This window comes from Oculina patagonica, chromosome 8 (assembly GCF_052425735.1).
Source record: "Oculina patagonica isolate OP01 chromosome 8, crgOcupat, whole genome shotgun sequence".
In the NCBI taxonomy this organism is placed as follows: Eukaryota; Metazoa; Cnidaria; class Anthozoa; order Scleractinia; family Oculinidae; genus Oculina; species Oculina patagonica.
Genome location: NC_135765.1, coordinates 15,553,455 through 15,571,078, shown reverse-complemented (window position 1 = coordinate 15,571,078; position 17,624 = coordinate 15,553,455). Strand labels below are relative to the sequence as shown.

The 17,624-nt window shown below is 36.6% G+C and overlaps 1 protein-coding gene across 2 annotated transcripts; it reads right to left on the bottom strand.

Annotated features, from left to right (window-relative positions):
- Window positions 1-1,510: 1,510 nt before the first annotated feature.
- LOC144663940 (TNF receptor-associated factor 4-like) lies at window positions 1,511-14,581 on the bottom strand. Of its 2 annotated transcripts, XM_078525038.1 has the most exons (6): window positions 13,627-14,581; window positions 13,496-13,547; window positions 6,498-6,602; window positions 5,566-5,643; window positions 4,737-4,820; window positions 1,511-3,697 (listed from the first exon to the last, which is right to left on the bottom strand). In XM_078525038.1, the coding sequence occupies exons 1-6, from the start codon at window positions 13,845-13,847 to the stop codon at window positions 3,116-3,118; spliced, it is 1,122 nt and encodes a 373-aa protein (XP_078381164.1). In that variant the 5' UTR covers window positions 13,848-14,581; the 3' UTR covers window positions 1,511-3,115. The 2 variants fall into 2 exon arrangements, with proteins under 2 accessions (XP_078381164.1, XP_078381165.1); XM_078525039.1 differs by lacking the exons at window positions 13,496-13,547; window positions 13,627-14,581 and adding an exon at window positions 9,471-10,795.
- Window positions 14,582-17,624: the final 3,043 nt, after the last annotated feature.

Here is a 17,624-nt window from a genome sequence, read left to right as displayed (position 1 = left end):
CTCGTAGAAAATTGCCACCTCAGTAATAAAATAGACTTTGTTTTACGTGGGTAGCACATAACAATCTGACAAGAGAGCCCTGAAGGGGAGTGGGGGTATAAAACCCATTTCCCAGCCCAAATTTTTCGCTAGAATCCCATTTCTCAGCCTATTTTTTTGTCCAAATCCCTGTCCTATTCTTTTGTTTGTGATCCCCAGAATCCTAGTCCCAGTCCCAGTGAAAATGTGTTTCAATCCCTCGGTGAATATAAGCCTAACGTGAATTTGCAAGGACCACCGTGACAAAATAGAAGTACTGGATCCTCACACTGTAGATGATCTAATCAGCTATAACTAAATAACGAATAAAGAAAAAATTGCAAGGCCGATTCTCTGTAAGACCCTGAATAAGGAAGGCCGTGCCTTCCAAAATATTGGAATTTCAATACAGTCCCAAACCGGTGAATCGCCCTTGCATTTTTTTTCTTTATTCAATTATAAGGCTAGAGAATATCAAGAGAAAGCGCTTGCGATTAGCAAGGAAATTGGGGACAGAAATGAAGAAGCTGCATTTTACGGAAAGTGTTTTTTTTTTTTCTCTTAGAGATTTTTGGGACGTCTGAAATTCAGGCTGCGGAAACTGGTGATGAAAAGGAAAAGCAAAAGATTACGGAAACCTAGAAACTGTACCTAAGAACTGTGTCATCAGCCAGAGAAAACACTTCTCAAAAAACTAATTATAAGATATAAGACACAGTTGACACAGTGAATTGAGTTTGCGACTAATTGTTTTCTTACATTAATTGGCGAAGCTATCACAAAAAAATGTTATCTATCTGCGATCAATTATGCCTTCTCTACGAGCAGCTCCATTTCTATTTCTTTATGTGCAATCTGGGAGACGTGCATCATCCCTTTTAACATGGGAGTCTTCTTCCGTCCACATAAAACTCAACGTCTGCACAAAACTCGACGTCCACACTCAACTCTACGCTCGCACGACAGGGATCTTCCGTCTGAAAAATTTTAGGTGCGTTCAAAATCGCATGGTAAAACTTTCTTAACGATATGAAACACAAAAGAAGTTCTAGAGTCGTTTGATCAACATGTCACAAGTCTCTGAGGACACAAGCAGAGGTTGATGATCGAAAGATAATTGTTTAGAGAGGGAATATATCCCCGACCTTATATTCGGCGGGTGGGGGCTTATTATAGTTGGGATTTTTGCGTCTGAGATTTGGGGAGCTTATTCGTCATTTTACGTTCATTTTGAAGGGGGGCGGCCTGGCATGGGAATGTATTTTTAAACGAAATTTTGTCCGGAGTGTGCGTGCGCTAAGGGAGACCCTGTTCCATATATAACATTGTATCGGTTGTATTGTATCATTGTATCGGCAGCATTTTATCCTGGTTTACTACTAATGGTTGTTTGATGTATTAAATCGGGATAATTTCAAAGAAATAAATGCTCCAAACAAAAATCGAAATACACCTGCTTTATGTAAACTCACTAAAACAGTAATATTAGCAACTGGTAATAATGTTCATTTTTTATTTGCCTCAACCATGCAGATTACTACCTTACACTTCGAACAATGTAAATGCTTAGCTTTGTACATTATATTTGCTGCGATGAATATATCTTTAAAATTGCAAAAATAAATTCTGACTAATAAATTCTGCAGGTGGAATGCCACTGCATATTTATCTCCTTAGCTCATTTGACAGAAGATAGTAACGTGACAGTTGCCCCTCATAGTTTCAACCATTCTTGTTGAGGTCACACAATTCTTTTCCCTAGTGTTGCGTGACAACATAAAGCGCTTCGTGTAATACTTTTCTTTAACTCAGTTTCAGTAAGAGTACAAAGTTGAGCAAATTCTCCTTTCCGATCTTCATGCATTTCTTATAATACTAGTTGAGAGAATTTGATTTTGTATCAGGATAATACCCAATGGTGATCACCTCTTAGATTCTCCTGATCAGCATGCACATCTTTGAAAAGATGTAAGGAGAAATTGGATTTTCATAACTGTTAGTGTTGACTGTGCTAAGGTTTGCAATACAATGATTGATTGTTTACAGTAAGCTATCACTGGTGGATCAAGACCTGCTTATAACATGGGGGCCTGAAAATTTTTAAGGCACTTTGGTCCTTAATTTTCACAAGGAGGATGACGGACCCTCCTATAAAATCTGGGAAACCATAGATCCTCGAATAATAGCCTAGAGCGCAAAATAATCAAAACAGTCTTATTCCTGAAAGAAAATATTGCTCCTTCCTATATTTCCCCTGCTTAACAAATTATCTGTATCATTAACAACTGCAAAAAGTATGGGTTTTATCCAATTATAACCATTTATTTCAAGCTCCCAAGATAATATTCTTTACTCTTTGTTTGCAAGGTACTTAACCCTGGAATTGAAGTCCATTTGTTTGCATTCATCAACTTACCCATGTTAATAATCCCCCACTATTTAAGAACAAATGATAAAAATAGCAATTGCTCCTGGCTATAACTCAAGGAGATACAGTTTAAGTTATCTAGTCCATTAAGACTTGTTGATGATGATGATTCAGCAATTTAACCCTGCGTTAAAAGATATCATTTAAAAGATACATCAGTAACTCTTAGTAATGGTCTCATGGAGGGGGGATGCTCAGTAACTAGACAACTTCTTCTGAAAAATCAGATAACAGCTCAAAACAACTTCTTCATTTACAAAGTCAACTATTGAACCATTTTCTTTAATTTCCAGAAACAGTTTTCTAGTTGCAAATAGCAAATTCATCCATTCCTGACCCCAGAGCCATTTGCCCCCCCCCCCCTTAGCTGGCAAAGCATAGGGCATAAGGAACAAGTGGCTCTGGGGACACATGATTCGATTGGCTAGATTGTTAACAAAGAGAATTTAAATCAAGCCTATCAAATCAACCGTAGTAAAATCCCTTACAACAAATTTAAATTTCCTTTGTTAAAGATCTAGCCAATGAAATCATGTGTCCCCAGAGCCACTTGTTCCTCATGCCCCCTAAGAGGGACATGCAAGCGGCTCTGGGAATAAGAATGCAAATTCATCATGCATGCAAGCAGTAAATACATGTAGTAAGCTGTATATTGAAGAACAGAATATTTCAAGACGCATCCAGTGGCTCAACGTCAATTCTTATAAAGATTGTATTGTCTCTTATGTAGCTTCTAGTCCTGAGTGTGTCCAGAGAAACAAACTTAGGGCAACCAAATCCAAGACTCTTAACCTTGTTTGGCCTTTTAAAATAATCACTGTCTCTATCGCAAGTAAGCCTCCAAACTTTATTCTGTCGCACCGCCATATCATCATCTTGGTCAATAAGAACAAAGTCCACTCTCTGTTGAAATGGCCATGGAAGAATAGCGTCATATTCTCCTTTCATGATCACAACATAAAGAGAAAGATGTGTCCCTTTTCCCTGTCCAAGGCCATTAAGAAAAGCCTCCGCTCGTAGCTTGTAGCCATATTGTCCTGTGTAAAATGGCGGACTGCAAAGTTTTTCTTTTTCTTTCTTGGTGGCCGATTGCTGAAATAACTGTGAGTAGTTGGAGATTTTCCACAGAAATTTTCCATTTGTGCACACATACTCTTGTCTCTGTTCAAGTTCTCTTATTCTTATGTGGGCCAGATCTAAGTGAACTTGCATATTGTCTTCAACGTGTTTTTCCATCTCATTACGCTTTCCCTACGCAAAAACACCAAAATAACATCAGTGTGCAAAATAGTAGACCAATATAATTTTAAAAAATCAATCAGTTTTAAGCTTCTTTGCTTGAAAAAATTCTTGTCCCCATCAAAGAAAAACTTTTTTTTAATTTTTTTTAAAGTAAAGAAAAAAAAACTTTTCATGCTGCATATCCTTGAGGCCTAATAGTTAATGAATTGGCCTGCAGATCGGGGGGTGGGATTGCAGGAAATTAATTCAGTGCCTAAAAAAAGGCATGAGACAAATATGTTCTATATTTATCATTTAATTCAGGCATTTGATTAAATGAGAAACACAGCGTGATCCATTTGGCCAGGAAATAGACTTAACTGGCTAAAAGTAATTTAATTAAACCTTCTTTTTAAAACAAATAACGTTTATGGGCTTTTAATTTAACCTTACTGTTTTAAAGTAGTTAGTGCTAATTAACAAATGGTAAACGTCACAGTGTGCACTATTGAGTTACAGATGCATGCGGGAGGTTGCTAGCTTCTTGAGTGATTACCAAACCTCCCAAGTGCATCTGTAACTCAATAGTGCACTCTGTGACGTTTACCATTTGTTTTATAGCACAACTTTTAGGAGATTTATTAAAGTTTCTTCAAGGTAAAAGTGTGCGCGCTTATTTAAACGATTACGTGTAGTGCTCTCGTAAACGCTGACGAAAACCTAAAAGAAAAAAACAAACAAAACAAAGTTTTGAATTATTTCAAACTTGCATTATACCTCAAAGTCTTTCAGCATTATGGAGAAACGGTTTTTCTTATGTTAAACTTTTCAAATTCACAGAAAAATCGAGAAAACATGTAAAAACTCGTGAAGTAGTGGCACTTTCTTGTGCCATGTCGCAACAGATCAGCGCACGCGCTCAGGTTGAAGCATACGTCAGTGTGCACCCATGGGCAAATAGTAGACGCTAAATTAACCAATCAGAATGCGCGCTTTACTTAAGTTGTGCTATAACATACAACAGTTACATTGTTAAACCAAATGTAACACTCTACAGCATAGCTCTCACCTTAAACTTACAACCAATGTCAGTGTATTGGCAAGGTACAACAGCCAAAGGACAATCTCCGTCTATATCCACATGTGTTGACATCTGTCACAATAAACAAAACAAGGAAAAATTAATAACTAACAAATCATTTCCTTAAAAAACTAAATGGGCTGTTGATAGTAGATACATGTATACACAAAACAAAGATCACACACCTCCAAACTAGCATATAATTGCCATACAACCAACCAAGGGAGGAAAATTAAGGCACAGGGGCATGATGGATAGCATGCTGGACTCTGGATTAAGTGATATGAATCTGGGTTTCAGCCCTGGCCAATGGCACTGCATTCTTGAACAAGACAGTTAACTCTCACAGTGCTTCTCCCCACCCAAGTGTATGATTAGCAAAGTACCACCAGGGTGGGGGTGGAAGACCCTGTGATGGACTAGCATCCCATTCAGGGGGAGTAGAAATACTCCAAGAAGCTTCATGTTTCTGAAACTGGAGATAAGTGCTTGCCTGACTGGCCTAACTATTCATCTATTTAATTACCTTATCAACAACTAACAAGTGCAATAATTTAAAAAGGAACTAAAGTAACTAAAAAGATGCTCTTAAAACTCTTGAAGGGAAGCAGGGTGTGTGTGTGTGGGGGGGGGGGGGAGGGGGGAGGGACTGAGGGATTGGATGTTTAAAATTATTTGATTAGGTAAGAAATTTCTTCCATCCAACATTTTAATATTTTCCCCTTTTTCTACAAGCATGGCTTCCCTGCTAACAAAGGGTACATGATTTGAAATTTTAGTCTTCAGAAATATGAGACTGCTTTTAACATTTCATTACCTGGTCTCTTGGTATGTCTGTTCTTCCACAGTTGTTAATGCACTTAATTGGAACTCGTTTGCAATTTTCCAGATGAGTCTGAAAGTAACATAATATTTTTCAATTCAATAAGAAATTAAAACAATATATATAACCTGGAGGTGTTATAGAAATGTTACATTTTAAACACTTGAGGTAAACTCGATCACACTCGGGAGTTTTCAAGGACAGTAAAGAACTTCTATGATACGCTAAAAATATAAAAAAATTAAAAAACATAATCATCATTTATCATTTTGATAATCTGGAGTTATCAATAATTTTGTTAAACATATTTTTTTTGGTGGGGGCTAATAAAATTGAGTTTAAATTATAAGCTGACCATTATTGAGTCCATGGATGCTATGTAGGCCAACCAGAGTACTTACTATTCAAGATAACCAGTGTGCAATTAAGGCTAAACTGTACGATATTCAATCTATTAACCAAAGGGTTATATTTAGTGTATCCAAAGAGCTCTATTTAGGCTAACAGGAGTGCTATTTAGTCCAGAGCAATTCCTGTATTACGTTGTTTGTCTTTTGCCATGTTCGAAATCAGGTGGAGTTGGGATACCCATGGCCAAGCAGGGTTTTCATTAAGAATTGTAATAGCAGGAGAATAGTGTAAAGTATCCGGAGAAGGTTCCACATCTTAATAAAAAAATAGGTACAGGCCTTTGAAATTTCGCCGGAGAATTCTATGTTGTAGTGGGAGAATTCTCCGATCTCCGATGCCTAATGAACACCCTGCCAAGTAGTTATGATTCAGGAAATTGACGTGGCCTTGGCCTTGGCCAGAAATTGGATTTATTTATATTGAAATCTAGGCTTGCAACATCAGATAATTATGTTGCCCAACAAGCTGTAAACCTTTCAATTTACAGGACTGGTGTACAACTTCTGTAGACTTACAGGAAGGTTTATGAGCTCTCCTATCCAGTCACACTCATTACCACTGTTGTAACATTTCACTGTCAGTGACAGCACTGTCCTTTTACATGCTCTATCAGGGTATACCTGAAATAGAAAAACTAGTTTAGTGCATAAAAACTTGTGATTCACATCTGAAAGAATTACTCAGTTTGCTGTATCCATTTGTATACTTGAGTGAAGTAAGGAAATGTGAGAAAAAAGTGACTTTCCCAAGAACACAATACAATGAGATAAAAATAATAAGTTGCTGTGTAGCACTTTGTTCATGTACTATAAAATGTTTTTTTCTTATTGCAGTTTTCAGTGAAATGCGAACTCTGAAATATTCAATCCTCAACCAATGGTTTATGCTTTTTGCTGCTGTCAATCATCTGATCGGACCTCTCGGGAAACAGAAGTTCACTTCAACCAGGTCAAAAGGTCACGTCTCTTGATTGTGATTGGTATTATTATTATTATTATTATTATAAGATTTCAATCCATTCTGTTTGTTTCTGTTTGTCATGGTTCGTTGGAGGCAATCGTTAGTTGGATTTTGAATTTCAGAGTTCGCAATAATTTTCACTGAAAACCGCAATAAAAAGTGCTAAAATGTTATCTCGTTTTGCAAAACGTTTCGGGAATAACCCCTTCATCGGTTGCAAAGTTCTAATTGAAACTGTTGAGCGATTATTAAACATTACTTTCAGGCCTGTCATATGGCTTTAGATTCCATATAAATGTTGGGCACACAAATTCTAACTTTCTGTCTATATTTCATTTAAATAAGAGATGGTGTTGCAGAAAATTTTTAAAATATCAAGATTGCAATAAAATTAACAATTGTTTTGATGTCTTTGTGCCACCATCAACCACTTCAAAATGTAAACTTTTTTTAAATACATATTATCACAAACAGCATGTACTTTCATTTAAATAACCTCAAGGACAAGGGGGGTCTGACTGAATGTTTAGTAACACACCCATATTACAAGATTATAAGGCATGGCATGAATCCACATTACACTGTGTGTAATATTACACTGTGTGTAATATTATATAATAAGACAGACTGCTGATTGTCTTCAGATCCTCAATGGTGAAAGGTTAATTAAAATCTCAAGAGGGACCGATTTAAACGGATGCACAGTAGGGAAAAAATATATTAAGTACATATTAAAATTCTGCAATGTAACTGCTTTTTAGCCTTTATTATCAAACAAGATGAAGATTTCTTCAATTGTCAATGGTTACTAAGTATAGTAAGATTGACTGGCTGCACCAAATAATCTGAGCTAAAATTAAAAAATACAAAATTTTCTGCCCAAGCCTTAGACTAAAGTGAAGCAGGGTTTAACCTGTCTGAACCTCATCAGCAAGGGAAGTATTACATTACTGTGTCACACAGGATGCTGGATTTTAGAATTCCTAACAATGAAAATCTTAGATAATATAGTACCACTGTACTGTAAAAGTTGCCTTTCTATTATCAAGACCATAAGGAAGATCGAAAGTTAAGCTTGTTTTTAATCTGTAAGAGAGATTACACCAAGTGTATAATAACTACATGATTGAATAAACACAAATCTAAAAGCCAAAATGCAATTCTGTGCTGAAATACTGTAGAAGGATTTTAGCGGGATTGTGATGCTGGAAAAAGCAATATTCAGCATCTGAAGCTCTTAAAAAAAATTGTGTCAAATCATGCGTGCTTAACTGAAAATAACAATCACTACATTCTACTTTATGTGTATCTGCCTGCTTGAAGCAAAGTCACTGGTCTATAGCTAGTACAGGATTAAATATTTAATAATAAATTGAATTGGCAGATTTTGTTGAACAGTTTGAATCCATCTCTAGCTTATTTGTAGCTTAAATCAATGTTAAAAGTAGACCGCAGACCATACTTACAAATGAAAAGCGTTAATGTTAGCCTGCGTGCACTGGCTTCCCTCAATGTACACTACTTTCTTCTAGGTACTTGTAAATTAATCCCTCTCTCTCCACAAATGGTTGTTAAATAACAGATTTTGAGGCTTTTCACAGACAAAATAAACAAATGGATTTCTGTAGTTTGGTTGCCTAATACGTCATTGACATAGACCAGACATTAACATTTCTCTTTATAATTATGTCTATGAAAGTCAAAAGAAAAAGAAAAAATCAAAAGCAAACCTGCTGTTATCTTTAGGAACAAATAAACTGTAGCTTAAGCCTCTACAGTTTCTAAGACAACCATGCTGTGATTAGAATTACTTTCCAGAGTTTGAAATGAGAACTGTTGTTAAAAAACAGCTAGCATCCTGTTATTACAATTTTCCGGAGATTGAAATACAAACTCGGATATTGGTTTACCAGTTTTTTCTTTTATCAGATTTTAAGATAAAAAACTGTACTTTGACCTTGGAAACTGACCAAAAGATATTAAGTTAAATATTGTTAATTATTCTTCTGGAATTGATTTACTTCCTGAAAGCCAAAAAAGCAGCTGTTTTGACGCAAATAAGAGAAAAACTTTGAGTTAGGTTAGTTGCTCATGATGGATAAAGGAATCACAGACTTATCCATCTCCATAACCAACAGCAGATGTTATGAAGATCAAGTGAAAAGTACTGATTACACAAGAGGCATGTCTCTGATATGAAACAATCTAATCTCACCAGTTTGTAGAGTTGAAAGCTGCTATCAAAGAAAACAACAAAATGAAATCTGAGTCAAGTTCCCATAAAAGGGGGGTCTTGATGCTGTTTCATGCCAAAAACATTAACAAAATTCACATCACATTATACTTCACATGTGAACAACAGATTTAGTCATAAATTCACAAATCTTGTTTCTCTTCTTGCTATTTTCATGCATCACAGACTTATTTTTGCCCTTATCCTGTGTCATGCATTATAAACCCTTAGCTACGCTCAGAAATCACATGCATTTATAAACAACAGTCATGGCCAAAGGATCTGTTAAAGCTACCTTAAAATCCTTGAAATAAACTTGGTGGAGTGCATAAAGCTGCTTATTCAAAAGGTGTTGCAGTTGCAGACATGAGAGATGCCAGCTGGTGTCAGATAATTTTGACGAGATAGGTTTATTTGTCCCAAAACTAATAGTATGCACCAAATAATAATTTGTTTTTCGAGCTGTACATTTTAAAAACAACATCTACGGGGTGCTGGCCACCTTGAAGAAAAAAAATTAGAAAATTATTTGGCATCTCATGGATATAATGATAGACCACACTGCTTGGGAGTTTTACAGCCACTGGTAAAAAAAAATATTTAAATAGAAAATTTCACACAGGACTAAACAGCTTTTAAAGACTCAATTTGTACCTTTTTTCACCTGACAGTTCAATTGTTCTAAAATATTTGTTATAAAATTATGCGAACAGGCCTGTAGGGTGGATTCTGTTGAGGGGGGTTCTTTTTTTGGGGAGGTATTTTTTAGTGCTACCGGTAGATGCACAAACTCGAGCGCCGAAGACGCGAGTCTCTAGGGGGGTCAGGGGGCATGCCCTCCAAGGCATTTCGAAAATTTAGGTTCTCTCAAGTGCCATTTCCTGCATTTTGACATCATTTTTGGGGTGTGATGCATATTAGCTCTTCGGAAAGTAATTTTCATTCTCAAAAAATTCTGAAATGTTCAGAAATGAGTGTGTGCATCTAGACATCTTGAAAGTTCAGTTTCTGACAAATGCGCATGCTTGCTTATGCAGCCAACTAATGCTAGTTTTGATTGCCACGGGCGCCACGACAAGGATGGAAAGCAAGACAAACATCAATTAACCAATCCAAAAGATTAGAACTTCTCATTATAGTGCCAAAATGTTGCGGTTTCCTCTGATAATCCTGGTAAGGAAGGTAGTCATCTGTGTAATCAACCAGTCAGGCTTTTAATCGTTTTGTGTAAATTTTTTTTATCTTTTCAACCCCCCAAAAATGCTGACTTCAAAAATTCTAGGGGGTTTGTTCGAACCCCTCGGACTTGGACCCCACCCTACAAGACTGGCGAAGAACATTTCTGATGGCTGTCTTCATTCTTGTCAATGTCTGCATAATAAAAAATGAACTAATTCTACAGCTGCTAGGCAATAAAGGATGTTTTCTTCAGCCTGCGCTATGTGCTATTCAGAGTCCCAAGGGAGGGGGAGGGGCAACTGCAAACTAATGCCTGAAAGTGTACAATAGCTCAACCAATCAGATTGCAGCTTTAGCATGAGAACATTAGTAGAACTCTACCCAAGCCAATAGGCCATTTCTGAGTTACCCTTTTGCCTCTGTTTCAAAACGAGTCAACATACGAAATTATTCAAATGAAAATGAGGGTGCGTTTCTTTGGGAAAATCCAAAATTGGATCATTGATCTCAGATCACACGGATACTTTGCTCCCAAAGAAACGAAGAATCCGAAAACGGATTTTTTGCCATGACAACCCCGTAAACACATTTCGCACAGAACATAAAATATCAGCACAAATTTATTTTTCGTCGGATGTATCCTAGCTAAAATAATTTAAGCATACAAAATCTTTTACAAAAACCACACGTCGAAGTAGATCTTCTTTATCGTTAAGCACAATGTGGCGAGAAAGCATCTGAGAGCGAAGATTGATTGCGAAATGATCAGTGCAAATTTCACTCGTGACAATTTCAAAAGGATACAACTTCCGTAGGCACACAGTGGCTGTTCTAGAAAACCTGTATCCCGTTTAAAATGATACTACATACCTATCTGAAGCTACCGTTTCCTTTTATCGTGAAATATTTTGTATTTTGATCGAAATAACCGCCTAAAACTTTCCGTATGGCAGTGTTTACAAAGAGCGAACCTGTATTTTCACAGCAAAGACCGCTGGGCCAAGGTACTTTTTTCGAATCCTTTCCCAAAGAAACGCACGGATCATGAATCCTAAAAATCCGGATTCAGATATGATCTGATGTATCCACTCGAAGTGTGGATTCTTTAGATCATTGATCCAAGATTAATCCATTTTCGGATATAGGTAAAGAAACGCAAAATCCGTTTTTGGATCAAGAATCCGGATTTGGATTTTTCCCAAAGAAACGCACCCTGAGTCTCGCCTACAGGTCCATTTTCATGCAAATCAAAGGACTTCATTTTCATTTACAGCATGGCGCCCAAAAGTGTGACCACCTTTAATTAATTCACATTCTTTCGTGCAACCACCATCCAATCAGAAGCCAAGGACAGCTCCCAGTTGACTTCTGATTGGATTAAATCTGCACGGAAGAATGTGAATAAATTAAAAGTGGTCACACTTTTGGGCGCCTTGCTGTAAATGGTTTCGCAGGTAGACCCGTTTCGAAAAAGAGGCAAAAGGTAACCCAGGAACGGCCTATAAGATAATAGTGCAAGCTCTCTGAGTTATACCAACATGGCAACTTTGGCAACAAAAGCTTTGCTCTTATTAAGTGTAGCGTCACCTCTCGTAAACAGCTTCATACATTAAAATCACCTGTAACTGAGTGCCCTGAACTGAGTCTGCACTTAAAAATAACTGAGTTTGCACTGAAAATTCTTTTATGGGTCAATGTTTGGGCATTTTCTTAAATTTAACTACCATAAGAGGTCAAGAATGTAAAGACACAGCTGGAAAAATAATACTCCTGCTATAGCTGTTTGCTTTAGACAAACTGACGCCAAGGATGAAGAATGCTCTTAATTAAAAGCTTCTTCAGACACAAGTTCTAGACCTTCCACTCACAGTTTTTCTAGACTTTTTAAAAGTCCTTATGTCATTGTTTTACAATATGTTGGTTCTGTTGAAACGTGAAAGGTTGATTTGTGGCAAGTCTACAGTTTAACCAACACTTCAAAAAAAATTATGTTGTCTGAAACTGACTGTATAATCTGATTAACTCTTAAAACTAAATAAGTAGAAAAAATTGTGCAACCTTGGCACTTAGAAAATTAGCTATTTACATGAATATCGTGATTAAATTAAAATATATCCAAGAGCAAAATGAATGTATAAATTATGGTACAGAATAACGCTGGTGATCCGAACTAAATGTTTAAACCGGCCCGTAAAAAAGTATCACAATCGTGGAAAGAAATTGACTTGTATACATGCAAGCTGAGCTGGTGACCTTTCATCACACGTTGATGGTTAAATAAAAAGATTACATTGTTTGGTTTGGCTCTCAATGGCAGAATTATAATCACCGGTAGAACAACAATCACAAAGGAACTGTTATTGTTAAAGCAATTAAGCTATAAGATCAAAGCGAATAGTCCGCATTTTCTTGATTTTTATCAAGTAAAACTTGGACAATAGTCACGCGAAAGACAATGTAGCTGTTTTTTATGGTTAAACAAAATCTGCAGAATAGTATGAATTTCGTGTTCGATTCAGTAGCTTTAATAGCTTATCCTGTATTTATTTGTGAGTATTCACGCATCTTTCAGCGTGATATTTCCTGTTTTATACACCGCATATTCACGAACCGTGAAGAAATCACGGGATACATTAATTCACCTTCATTCATTCATAAAAATACTAATATATTCATATTCGCCTGTTTATATCTTTTAAATGTAAGCTTAAATATATGAATCTAACCTCGAAAACACGTTCAATACATCGTACAACTCTCCAAAAAGTTGTACAAACGACAAAATCAGCATTTATTGCGGTTCCGTAGCGTGAAATAAAGATCAATTTTAGAGAAATGTGGTTGCCACACATAAGTGAGTGTCGTAAATGCGTTGTCATTTGTATGGTCTGAACATCCTCTGCTAAGGTCAAAGAGACATTGGATCAAAGCAGTGATTTTTAGATTTATTCGTTTCGTTGGCACCTACGTTTTGGGTTATTAAAGCTTACGTTTACACGAAATGTGAGGAAAGAAGGTATTCTAGAAGATTGCATCGAATAGAACTTTTACGCGACAAACATATGGTCGACCTGTAGGCAGGAAACAAATGACCGCTTTTACAGTGCTCAAATTATCTACCATATGAGCTAAAAATCTTACCTTTTCTCTCGTTAAAGTTCTTCGATCAATCGGGCAAAACGCTGGAGGTTTTCTAGAAGGAAATATAAATAAATTATTAAGAATGCCAGGCTTATATTTCATAACAGAACGCTATTTCGCTTATTACTCACCTCAAAATTGGCTCTAGGCAAGACTCGCAAAAACGATGTCCGCAATCTCTCGTCTGAACTGGATCTCGAAAAGCAAGCTGGCAAATCGGGCACAAATAATCCGCAGATATAGGACTTACAAAATCTGCATCATAACCTCCCATTTGCGACCGGTTTAAAGGAACAGCCGACGACTGCGAAGAAGAATAATTCACGGACGTCGCCAAAACACCGGCCGCCATCTTTGTGTTTATGCTCAAAATACAAGGTTAATAAATTATTAATATATTCGCGCGATTATCCGATAGGCGATTATTACTGCCAAAAGCGACGAATATTTGCGGGTTTTTCATGTGTTTTGTTTGCTTCGAAGTGCCAGAGGGAATTCCCACATAAAAAAGAGCGTTCTAGCTACAAAAATATTACTCCTTCTAATATTTAATACTAGCGTCTGACTGCGGCAATGTTAAATCAATCAATTTTAATTTGTCAATGCATTTCATACAATTTTTTTTGCATCTAAATTCACATTTTCTGAAATTATGTATTTAGAATAATTAAATTATATTTAGGAAGCATTCAAAATACACGGATGCAAAAATTCTTGAAAAAAATAGTCAATATTGACAATTCAGCTTTCCCTCTTGTACACAGCACTGACAAATTCTCTACGATGAAAATTCGCCGCTGCTGATGGTGAAAGCAAGGAAATTTGTCTGCTTTAATTTCTGGAGTACTTTATATATTTAGTCTAAACGAATGATTTTTCCCGTATAATTTCGCTAGGATAATTACAAAAAACTTGGCAAAAGGGACGAGGACCTGAATAACATCTTTTTCGCGATAGCACGTAAAAAATCCGCGCGGAATTTAGAAATATTCTACATTATGTTTCTACATTTATGTTTTTCATTGAATAAGATCAACACGAGTTTGCAAGACTGTCGTTCTCTCAACAAAGCCCAACCAGTATTTAAGGTTACATGTAGAAAAAATTGGACAAAAGCATATCGGCAAGTGCACACATGAATTAAAATCCTTTTTTGTGGAACTGAAAAAAGAATGCCATCTCTTGACTTACTAAAAAAAAACAGTCATGTACATATTCACCAGTAGAAAATCGAGAAAACGGTGAAAAAACTCATGAAGTAGGTTTTTTTTTTACCATTTATCAAAAATTAAGTTCCGAAATTCCGGTTGGGATGTAATAAAACACGACTTTTTTGGTTCAATCAAGAGAGGAACGAACTTCTAGAAATTGCCTGTGTAGCAGGCGTAAAAAGAGAAGGGGAAGTAGGAGGATTGAGGGAAACCTGGAAAGGAAGTCCCTCAGGGCGCTTTCCATAAATCCAATTAAATTTTCGGAAATTTCTGTCGGAAGTCAAATTAAAGGTCCCTTCGGTTTCGTCTGACTGGAATATTTTATCCTGGGTGACAGGTGTCGATTGGTATAGCCAAGGCCTTCCTGCCTTCCTACCTTCCCCTTTATAATTAGAAAAACCCGATACTCAGGCTACGAAAGGTAATTATAAGATAATTTGGGACCACCTCTGGACATGAGGGGTACTGGGGAAAGAAATGCAAAACGGTGATTCAATTTACAACAGTTTGTCGGTCTGCGAAAATGCGTCTTGTTATGCAGTTAATGCTCGTAAAAAGAGGAAAAACAACTCAGGCCATCAGTCCTATAACTGAGTGGCCGCCTACGAGAGTGGGTTTAGGAGAAGTTCCGACTCTAGTGTTTAAACTGGGAAAATTTTTGGTGTTTTGGCGAAGTAGTCGTATATAAGGGGTCATATAAGAATTGGCTGCTTACGAGAGGTGGTCCGGGAACACACCCTTGTCTTATTACTCGTATCACAAATGCTATTGGCTAAGATTATCCTTGGCAATTTTTTTGCAAAAGAAACTGAGAAAGATGAATCATTTTGCCAGTTTTCCAGAAGGACACGCAGTTCCCATCACATTTTTCCATTAAAAAACTGTATAAACTGTATAAAGCAGATCAAAAGCGTGCAAACTTTATTTTTTTAAGTCGTTAGGACAAGAATGAAAATTCAGTACGTATTTTCAATGTTTTAAATAGAATCTTGACAACTCACATTTGTTGCTTAGTCGAATTAGGTCTGTAATTGGTTCTGACTGACCCGGTCAAGGATTAAAAATTTGAACTTAAAGACTGCTAGGCCGTTAAACAATTGTTAAGCCACAAATAGTACATACTAAAAAATGTTTGTCTTTCTTTGCAACGAGATCAAATGCTTGAAAATCAATTTTGCAAACGCCCTTGAATTTTGTTTGGCTAGAACTGTACCAAATGATTGTACATTCTACTGGGATGTTTTAAACAAACTCCACCTGTCTATTTTTGAGAGGGGGTCTGTTTTTCTTTTTAGAACAGGCCTTTTTTCTTCGAGAAAATACAGTATTTAAAATGTCATATCTCTCGCTGTCCCACCTTGACAACGTGTTTGGTGGAAAAGCTTTCTCCGGTATCGTACAGCATTTTATAGGGGTGGGGGATCTTACCGCTAGAGCTCTTTTGTGTTTAATTATGTTGTTTGAATTCAGGCAATCAGACAAATAGCATTTTATTGTTTGCCATACACTTTAGTAAAATTACAAGCGTCAAAGGTATTATTGCTAGCCTGATTCTCAGACCGTCCAGGGGTCCGTTTCTCGAAAGCCCCGCAATCTTTTTGGGCATGGAAAGCCATTTTTACCTGTACCTTTAAAACAAAAGGGTATAGGCCTAAAACTTTGTATGAAGAGAACCTCTGTTCATATTTAAAATATCATAGAATAAAACAGCTCTGTAATTACAAGCTTTGATATTTCGCTATGACTTTACAGGTGCGAAAACTCTTTGGGACCTTCGACAAACGCAGGTCGCTCGCGGCCACTCCCTGAGAGTGTGTGGGCGCAAGCGACCTGGGTCGTCTGAGAATCAGGCTACGGCATTGCATGAACAAGTTAAATTATTTTCGATTCAATTTATTAAGTTCTACATGAAAATTTACAAACTCTTTTTTAATGTTACGGGTATTAAAGGAGAGAAAAGAATTCAAAGTAATCTCTGGCTAAACATATCACATATTAAATCAGTATCAAGTTGTTCTACCAAGGGTCGGTTCCTCTCTATTCTACTACAACTGTTGCTGCTACAAGACAATATTTAATACTTATAGGCTATACTTTTGAAGTTTTCTAGGTTTGAAAATCATGAAATTTCTGCTTTAGCATTTTAAGACCGTACAACTAACTACATATATATTTACATCACTTCTGTACAAAGAGGTCACTTAAATAATGCGAAAATCTCTGCACGAGCAGTTTAACTGTAAAAAATACTGTCAGGAGGACAAAACGGGGTCAAAAAGAAGCTGTTCCACAGAAAAGCTGTTCTTCATGCACTTCCCAGCTGGCTGAGAAAACGCACGATTTCTAACGAACGAGTCATTAGATTTTCATGAAATTTTACAAGTCATGTTATACTTTATAAAGCAAGAAAACTGCTGATTAAAAAAAAGCCAGCCAGATGGTTTTAATGATTTTTTCTCATCCAGCTGGAAAGTGCATGAAGAACAGCTTTTCTGTGGAACAGCTTCGTTTTGTCCTCCTGTACTGTTAAATGTCAAAGGAAATTGACCCTAGTAAATGTTACATTTATGCTATCATGTCTACCTTGATTTGATAAAAGGTGTCTACCGAATTTTGACACAACACTATAGTTCTGAGCCATATTTCGGCAGAGAACGTTGAATGAGGGATAGTTTTAGCTCGAGGTGAACGTTGATTACTCTAATTTACGTCTTTTCGAACCAAGAAGACTGCATTTACGGCATTTTGTTCAAATTATGAATTCTACAATTAAATTAACTTGTTTACAACATGAAATAATATCAACTGAAAAACCAACTTAAAAAGTGCTAGAGCGAGAGCTGAACTGAAGCTTTCTAAATCCATGCATGGTCTAAAATGAACTATCAACAGGCGTTCTACATCGACGTTCGCTTCAT